Here is a 9,517-nt window from a genome sequence, read left to right as displayed (position 1 = left end):
GTTTTATGGGTACCCACGAGTCTCCCCTTTACAGACATGCCCACTTTATGATCATCACATGCAGTTTGGGGCAAGTCATAGTCAAGTCAGCACACTGACACACTGACAGCTGTTGTTTCCTGTTGGGCTGCAGTTTGACATGTTATGATTGGAGCATAGTGTTTTATGCTAAATGCAGTACCTGTGAGGGTTTTTGGACAATATCTGTCATTGTTTTGTGTTGTTAATTGATTTCCAGTAATAGATATATACATACATTTGCATAAAGCAGCATATTTGCCCACTCCCATGTTGATAAGAGTATTAAATACTTGACAAATCTACCTTTTAAGGTACATTTTGATTCGATTAATCAAATTGGCTTCATATTTTCTCCACGTAAGCAGTACAGGTGAGGGGTGAGTTGTAAAAGGTGAGACCTGATCAGTGCACGGGGTGAGACCTGACTGAGGAGGACTGGAGGATTGAACCGAGTTGAGCGATGACATTCCTCAACCCTTATTTGCCCTATGTCAAAGAAAAATGTCTGAGTCACTTCCCAATCTCTGCCCCTCATTGACAAGGAGTCAGCAGTGCATATGACAGCAATATAGTATATATTACGTTAAATTCACACAGCGCCTCCAGACGTGTATTGCTCCCAGCAGCTGCACCGCCCAGTACATTTCTCCAGAGTGCATCTCATCTCCTCCCTGTGATCTATAAGCACCAGAGCAGTCTCTGCCTGGCAGGCGGACTGAGCAGATGCACAGGGTCTCACATATACTGGAGGGATGAGAGCGCGCAGCTTTATACTCTGAATGAGTGGGAATTCTGGACATATAGCATCCAGACAGAAGAGAGGAATACAACTCAGATACGGTTTCCTGTAAGGTAAGAAAATAAATTTAGTTTATAATCTACCTCTGGAAGAAATTGTAGAAATCTACTTTTTTTTAGTTAACTGTGAAGATATTAAGGCTGTATGACTGCACATTGATTTAAAATAAATACTTTTTCCTTCAGTTATCACTGATACTTTTGAAAACATAGTAAGTAAAATAACTTGGTCAGATTATCTAATATTGAATTTCAGTTAAACTATAGATCTACAGGAATTGATTTTTGGTCCCAAATGTAATGATAGCATTTTGGAAATGAGCTCCAACATCTTCTTGGTCATCCATGTAATTACTACAAGGACAGTAAAGCAAAGAGTTTCAAGGAAAACAATCTATAATCTTCTTCCAAAGCTCTGCTGATTAAGAGACAAACTGATCTGATCTCATCCACACGGGGTTTGAATTCCAGGTGTTTATACATGATCATATTCAGTTCTTAATGAGCAGCAAGATGAATGGTGATTGTATGAGCCAGGAACTTTAACTAGCAGTGCAGCTATAATCACATATTCTCCTTTACTCGGGTTATCTTTTTGAAGACTGAACATGAAGGTTACAGAGTGAATCTGAGTCAAACTGTGACAGCGGCACAGGGTTTGTTTTCCTGAAAACTAATTAGAGAGCAATAAGTATTCCAACAGCTACATTAAAAAGGTTTTTTTACAAGTTTTTTTTTGGTATAGAAGAGTGTGCACAAATAAAATGTATTATTATACTTTATTAAAATAGTAATTATTGATGACATCAATAAAATATTCATGACTGATGAATATCCCCTGGCCTACTTTGATGTGTTTGTAACACTGAAGAAAATGTTCATGCTTTGATTTGACAGTTGCACAGTCGATGTCGAGCTGTAAGACGTGAATACATCAAATAAAAAACACGTCGGATTCAATCTAATTGGTTACACTTTACAATACTGTACACGACAATGTGATTACAACCAGGGAACAAACTGCTAGTGAATCATTAGTTAATGAGCTAATCAAATTGTATAGCGTAACCCCCTGAGACCCACAATAGACCCGTTTTGGTCTTCTTTAGGGGAGTACAGGGGGTCTTTAGGGGGAGATAGCAGGTCAACAGTAGACGTCACATAGAAGTGGTGTACATCATCTGAAAGCTGGGAACCTGAAGATTAATCTGAGACTGTGTGTGAAGATGTTCTAGTCATAAATCATAAATAAACATGAATTAATTAATTAATTATTTAAAATTCAATGTAAAAAACCTGTTTATACTGCATGGTTTTGCCCCAAAACTGCATGTGATTATCATAAAGTGGGCATGTCTGTAAAGGGGAGACTCGTGGGTACCCATAGAACCCATTTTCATTCACATATCTTGAGGTCAGAGGTCAAAGGACCCCTTTGAAAAAGGTCACGCCAGTTTTTCCTCGCCCAAATTTTGCCCAAATTTGTAGCGTTATTTAGCCTCCTTCCTGACAAGCTAGTATGACATGGTTGTTACCAATGGATTCCTTAGGTTTTCTTGTTTCATATGATATCTGCATCCTTTACTCTAGCACTAACCTGAACCTACTAGAGCCTCTGAAAGACAGTAAAGAGTGTTAATGATTAGTTAATTGAGAAACGAATGAGGAACAAATAGGCGGCTTGGTAATTGATGAATCATTAATAATACTTATATAGATCTATATAGTAGATAATGATGAGTTACTAGAGAACATACCATTAAGGAATCATTAAGTAATGATTAGTTCATGAATATATGTGAATCAATCATACTGACCACTTCGATCATTAATGAATGATTCATTAGTTGCGTATCTCCCAGTCTGTTCTCTAATAACTCAGCATTATCTGCCAATATATTGATTAATTATCAAGTAGAACCTTATTTATTCCTCACTCGTTTGTCAATTAACTATGCATTAGCTAATTTGATTAGAAGTTACTCATTGTAATGGTTCACTAGCAGTTTGTTCCTCATTAGTTCCCTGGTAACTACTCACATTGTTGTGTAAAGTATTGTAAAGTGTTACCATCTAATTCATCCTTCTGCTGAAGGCACGAGCTTAATCTTAGCGGAAGATTTCAGACAGAAAGTTTTTCCCAAATCCATCAAGATGTGTAAAATGTGCAGTTTGAGTCAATAATAACCTCATTCCATCCCAGGATGTTGGATGGCGAATGATTGATGGAACCAATCGGCGAGCTATCAGACACCGTCTCCCACTGCTCTCAGAACAGATTGGTCGTTTTGGTCAGCATGTTGTTATTAGAGGGCGTGAGAGAGCATCCACTTGACTGAATCAACCTGCTCACAGTGATCCAAAAAACACAAGAATTGGATTATTGATTTCTGGATAGGTTCTATTGTTTTATGTAATTACCAATTGATTCCTCCAATCCCACTGGGAGCATGTGTGTAATGGTGTTCTGCTTTATAATTAGTTAATGGAGTGGAGGATATTAATAATAATAGCTTATCCATATTTATACTTTGTGTTGCTCTTACCCCCAGATATCACCATGACCCAGAATCTGGTTGTCAACACCACCTGGGAGGGTTTACGGGAAAACCCTTTGACCCACCAGAACATCACCTATGTTGATTTCTACCTCCACAAGCCCTCCGTGGCTGCAGTCTTCACCGTCTCCTACCTGCTCATCTTCCTGGTGTGCATGGTGGGCAACGGGGTGGTGTGTTTCATCGTGCTGCGCAGCAAGAACATGCGCACGGTCACCAACCTGTTTATTCTCAACCTCGCCATCAGTGACCTGCTTGTTGGCATCTTTTGCATGCCAACCACGCTGGTGGACAACATCATAACAGGTCAGGTTTATCAATTTATAATGAATATACCTCAAAACTTCTGTATTGGCTTTGATTTGGAAATGATGAAATAACAAGTAAACTAGTTCAAAAGTACATGAAAGCATTTAAATTATTCATGCAGTCTGGTTTAAATTAATGTTTTTACCCTTTTTTCTCTTTGCTGCAGGATGGCCATTTGGCAGCGTAGTGTGCAAGCTAAGCGGTATGGTCCAAGGGATATCCGTGTCAGCATCTGTGTTCACTCTAGTGGCAATAGCTGTTGACAGGTGAGGATTGTACAGGCTGTTCTATACCTACGAAAAGATAATACACTGTAATTGACTGTTAAAGAAATACATTTGTATGTAATCCATGTAGTTGTGAACCAGGAAGTATAAGGAGCAACAAATGCTGCATAGGGAGGAAGTCGGAGTGAATGGGTGGGTCAAGAAACACTGGACTTTCGCCCAGAAGACCGCTGTTCGTACCCCGTGTGAAACCAGAAGTCAACGTAACTTCTGTACTTAAGTTACACCACTTCTGTTTTGTTTTTTTAACCCAAACCACCATCTTTACCTGCCTAAACCTAATCAAGAAGATCTTTTCCAAAACCTAACTAAGCAGTGTTGTTGCCTAAACTTAACTAAGTAGTTTTGTTGCCTAAACCTAAGTTGATCTTTTCCTAAGTCTAAGTCGTTTTGTTGCCTAAACCTAACCAAGTCGATCTTTTTGTAAACCTAAGTAGTTTTATTGCCTAAACCTAACAATGTTGATCTTTTCCTAAGCCTAACTAAGTAGTTTTGTTGCCTAAATCTAAGTTGATCTTTTCCTAAACCTAAGTCGTTTTGTTGCCTAAACCTAACCAAGTTGATCTTTTTGTCAACTTAAGTAGTTTTGTTGCCTAAACCTAACCAAGTTGATCTTTTTGTCAACTTAAGTAGTTTTGTTGCCTAAACCTAACCAAGTTGATCTTTTTGTCAACTTAAGTAGTTTTATTGCCTAAACCTAAGTTGATCTTTTCCTAAACCTAAGTTGTTTTGTTGCCTAAACCTAACCATGTTGATCTTTTCTTAAACCTAAGTAGTTTTGTTGCCTAAACCTACTGTAACTAAGTAGTTTTGTTGCCTAAACATAACCAAGTCGATCTTTTTGTAAACCTAAATAATTTTAATGCCTAAACCTAACAATGTTGATCTTTTCCTAAGCCTTACTAAGTAGTTTTGTTGCCTAAATTTAACAATGTTGATCTTTTCCTAAGCCTAACTAAGTAGTTTTGTTGTCTAAACCTAACCAAGTTGTTTCCTGTGAAGATGGAAGTTTATTTTGAAAAGACTGTAAGCATGTAACAAGCGGAAATTGACACGTGTTGCTGGACATTCGTATGAAAACGCATAAAAAATGAGGATTTTGTGAGATATAAGAAGCGTTGTATGAGGATACGTTGGGTAGTAATAGTATTGCTGGTTAATGTGTGCTTGTAAAAGACTTATTTTCCCTAATACATTTCCTCCAATCCCCTTTGTGTCAGGTTCCGCTGCATTGTCTACCCTTTCAAGCAGAAGCTGACCATCGCCACCTCAAAGCTGATTATCATCATCATATGGGTCCTCGCTGTGTCCATCATGTGTCCCTCTGGGGTCATGCTCCAGGTCACAAAGGAGCAGAGGGTGCGAATAGTCCTCGGCAGCAACAACGACACCCGGCCCTTCTACTGGTGCCGGGAAAACTGGCCCAATCAGGAGATGCGGAAAATCTACACCACTGTCCTCTTCGCTAACATCTACCTCGCTCCTCTCAGCCTTATCGTCGTCATGTACGCCCGCATTGGCATCACCCTCTCCAAGACCGCTATTCCTCAGATGAGGGGCAGTGGAAGCGTGTCTGAGGAGGGCGGTGGCAACAGCAAATCCAGCATGGAGGGTCGTCACACCATTTCCAAGAGGAAGAATCGGGTGATAATGATGCTGCTGGTTGTGGCTCTGCTCTTCATCTTATCCTGGCTTCCTCTGTGGACGCTGATGATGCTGAGCGACTACGCCAGCCTGACGGAGCACCAGTATCGGGTCATTAACATCTACGTGTATCCCTTAGCTCACTGGCTGGCCTTCTTCAACAGCAGCGTCAACCCCATCATCTATGGGTTCTTCAACGAGAACTTTCGCAGGGGCTTTCAGGCTGCTTTCAAATTCCAGCTGTGCTCCGAGGGCATCGGGCGCCAGAAGACCTACTCTAATCGGATCCGAGGGAACGCTGTGCTCCCGGTCCAGCCCGCTGTCCTCAGTAGATCGGGCTCGGCAGTCAGATCAGTGTTAGTGGGGAATGGGAAGTGCTTGTGTCAGGAAGGAGGAAGTCATATCAAAGAACAGGACCTGATCATGGAGGACCTGGAGAAGGTGTCCCAGATTTAGACAGACTGAGACTGTGGACACTTTTAAAAGATCTGAGGCTTCTGGAGAATCGTGTATTGCATTTCAAGGACAATGAAAAACAGGCCTCAGTCATGCATAATTAAACTACATCTGTTCCAAGTGAATGTACTTGCAAGCTCTGCAACATTTTATCCATTGTGAATGTTTAGTATGGCGTGTATAGCAGCGCAAAGAAAGTTTAAAGGCCCCAAAATCTTGGTTTTAAAGGGGACTTTTTCAGTGCTTGTGCTCATATTTGTGTATCTGGAGTGCCTACCAACCCACAAACTGTGAAATAAGACGACCCAGTCAGTCCTGGATCAGAAAACGTGATTCAACAAGCCAATCAGATTTGGCTCCCCTTCCTATGTCACCTGCAGGCTCATTAGAATATACCGCCCACATCTTGAGAACTACTTTTGCATATTTTTCCCGCAAGCGAATCAGAGCAGAGGGGTTTGGGAGGGGGTTCTTAAAGAGACAAGCGCTAAAATGGAGCGTTTCAGACAGAGGGTGAATACAGGTATATTCAGACAGACGGTATGAGAAAAATAATGTGTTTTTTGAACATTAAAGCATGTAAACATGTTCTAGTAGAAACCCAAAATACAACCTATTCACGACTAAATAATCAACAAGCAAAGTTAAAGTTGGGGAAAAAAGACATTGTAATCTTTAAGATGTCAGTATTTGATCTGGCGACACACACCCGGTTACCGTGGCAACAGCAAGTACAATTTGCCAGCTACTTTGTCTGAAATACATCAGGAGAGCAACTGGTCTATCTGTTTACAGTGCAGCTGTCGCAAGGAACAATTACAAACGCGATCTGTGTCCAGGCTGCACATGGTGCGAGTAACTTTATAAGCAAAAACAGTCAACAGTTGGAGGTGTGCAGCCTGTCGCTTTGTTGGACGATAATGGTTAGCGGTAACTTTGGTGACGAACACATTTTTATTCCTGTGACTGCTTCACAATAAAAGCCACCCCATCTTTAACCAGTTGAATGCTTTTAATGTGAAGCAGCAGCAGTAGGTGGCTTGAGATTTTCGTGTTGATTGTGTTACTTTTGTTGTTCTTAAACCTATCCAACTGGGTCAACTTCTATTACAAATTCTCTCTGAAGGTGATGTAATAACAATACCCCTGAAAGTTTTTAATGTTTCAGGAAGAATGAAGGCCTATAGGCATCTTTGACAATTGAACATACCGTGATAAGAATAGCACACCTCTCAAGGGTGAGGTGCGAAGGCAGCGTGATGAGAATTGCGTCAGCTTCCTCCAGTCAAAGAAGTGCATGTTCTGCTGCCTCGAGGCAAATGACGGCTGCGACAAGCAGTAGCAGGGGAAGAGGATCGCTGGCTCATTTGGAAAGCCTCCCTCTGCCCTCCTGTTCTCTGCTTCCTCGCGGGGCACAATTTGAACACTTAAAACACTGCCTCGTCAAAGAGAGGAAAGTTACTTTCATTAGCATACTGGCTACTAATATATTAGCATTTATTAGCAGGATCCTGGAAAAGAAGAAGTGTGCAAAGTAGAGCCTCAGTGGAAAGATAAGAAGGTGTTTAATTCACTTGTAAGGAAACCGTCAGGTCTCAACCAACACTATATGTCAACCATACAATAGCGACAGTGGCTGTGAGCAGGCCCCGTATTCTGTTGCAGCACAAACACACAACTTTTAACCAGGAGACCAGTGTTCAAGACTGGTGTTCATGTCCCAAACATTGTTTACATGCATATTTTATTTAGTTTAAGTATTTATTTTAAGCCCAACAATGATGTATTTCCTAAACCCAACTAAGTGGTTTTGTTGCCTAAACCTGCAACCATTTCACGGTAACAACGTGACGTATAAATGACACACGTAAAGCCTGAAATGCGTCCTCATGACACGAGGAATGTCCTTAAAATGTCATGCTCTTTACACGCCTTCCCATGAGATCAGGTTGCTTCTTCCACATTTCAAACCTCATAGTTACCTCAACATGTTATTGAACAGTGCTGATGCTGATCTGGAGCAGGATAACATGTACAGTTATGAGTGCAAATATTTTATAGATATTCATTATCATTGTAAAATATTGAATTTGGTGGCAATCCTTGTATTAACTCGTTATCATTATAGAGAGATGAAGTCCCTCCCCTTCCGATGGACCACCATGGGACCTTATTTCGGAAAAAGTATGAATGGTAGTCAACGGCAAGAGACTTTTGATGCTGTTTGAATTGTGCCATGAATCACACATGATGTTTCTCAATTTAAACCATAATCTTTCAAGTCAAGAAAGTTTGTCGTAGGTTCGTCGTAGTATCATTTAGTTTTGTGTAAAACCGCTCAGTGAATCGCCTCGCATGATATACGTCACCAACACTAGTTAGCTAACGTAGCTATGTTCCACACACAGATGAAACGTTATCTTACCTGATGTGTTTTATCCAGCGACTCCTGGTCTTTTTATCAGCCGTGATATGAAAGAATAAGCGAGACCCGTTGCTGCTGTGAGTTCATCCCAGTAGGAAACACACAGGTATCGTAGCTTCAGAGAGAGAGACGTCACTACGCGACTCTTGAGTGTGTCGTCTTTCCAATTATGTATTTTCACAGTCTGATACTTCAACAGTTTTACAACAAACTGAGACTTTCTTGAATTACAAATTCATGATTTAAATTGACAAACATCATATCTGTTATTCATGGCGCAATTCAACCCGGTCCCATGGTGGTCCACAGGAAGGGGCGGAACTTAGCCTCTCTATTAAAGGATCCTGTCATTTTTTTGTGTATTATCATTTGTTATTTTCTACTATAGTTGCTAAAATAATTGTCATTTATTTTTTATGGTGGCAGGCTACAGTACATGGTGTGTTTGTGTCAAAATCTCAAAGGTATCCTGTGGATCTTCAAGAGTGGGTCCTTCTTTTGTTTGTATAAACGCATAAGGACACACTATACGTGTCGTGACACGCATTCCTGCTGTTGCTTTCAACACGCTTATTAGACCTCAAGGATCAAATCAAATCAAATCAATTTATTTTTGTATAGCGTCAAATCACAACAGAAGTTATCTCAAGACGCTTTATATGTAGAGCAGGTCTATGACCGTACACCATAGTTTTGAGACCCAACAGGATCCACCAAGCGCACTGTGGCCAGGAAAAACTCCCCGATTACTGGGAAGAAACCTGGAGCAGAACCGGGCGCAGGGCGGGCGGCCATCTGCCGAGACTGGCTGGGGGGATAGATAGATAGAGTGAGAGAGAGAGAGAGAGAGATAGAGAGAGAGAGATATAGAAGCAGCCACAATAGCAGTCTAGCAGCTGTAATAACTAATACAAGTAGGGCTGATAACACAAAACCAATAGTGGTGGATGGAAAGAGTGATAATACAACTATCGGAAAGCCAGCACTGTCCAGCATCTCTCCTCAGTACGTCCATGTGT

General features: G+C 40.8%; 1 protein-coding gene across 1 annotated transcript; it reads left to right on the top strand.

Moving 5' to 3' along the window:
* Positions 1-736: 736 nt before the first annotated feature.
* LOC141757152 (neuropeptide FF receptor 2-like) lies at positions 737-6,682 on the top strand. Its single transcript, XM_074617442.1, has 4 exons — positions 737-873; positions 3,372-3,683; positions 3,853-3,952; positions 5,194-6,682. The coding sequence occupies exons 2-4, from the start codon at positions 3,380-3,382 to the stop codon at positions 6,071-6,073; spliced, it is 1,284 nt and encodes a 427-aa protein (XP_074473543.1). The 5' UTR covers positions 737-873; positions 3,372-3,379; the 3' UTR covers positions 6,074-6,682.
* The last annotated feature ends 2,835 nt before the right edge of the window (positions 6,683-9,517 follow it).

Source organism: Sebastes fasciatus, chromosome 19 (assembly GCF_043250625.1).
Source record: "Sebastes fasciatus isolate fSebFas1 chromosome 19, fSebFas1.pri, whole genome shotgun sequence".
Taxonomy (NCBI): domain Eukaryota; kingdom Metazoa; phylum Chordata; class Actinopteri; order Perciformes; family Sebastidae; genus Sebastes; species Sebastes fasciatus.
The sequence above is the reverse complement of the archived record's forward strand: the minus strand, read 5'-3'. Positions and strand labels throughout refer to the sequence as shown.

Coding starts and splice junctions, on each gene's coding strand:
- LOC141757152 (XM_074617442.1), top strand. CDS start 3,380: ATGACCCAGAATCTGGTTGTCAACACCACCTGGGAGGGTTTACGGGAA. Junction 3,684..3,852: donor GGTGGACAACATCATAACAG/GTCAGGTTTATC, acceptor TCTTTGCTGCAG/GATGGCCATTTGGCAGCGTA. Junction 3,953..5,193: donor GTGGCAATAGCTGTTGACAG/GTGAGGATTGTA, acceptor CCTTTGTGTCAG/GTTCCGCTGCATTGTCTACC.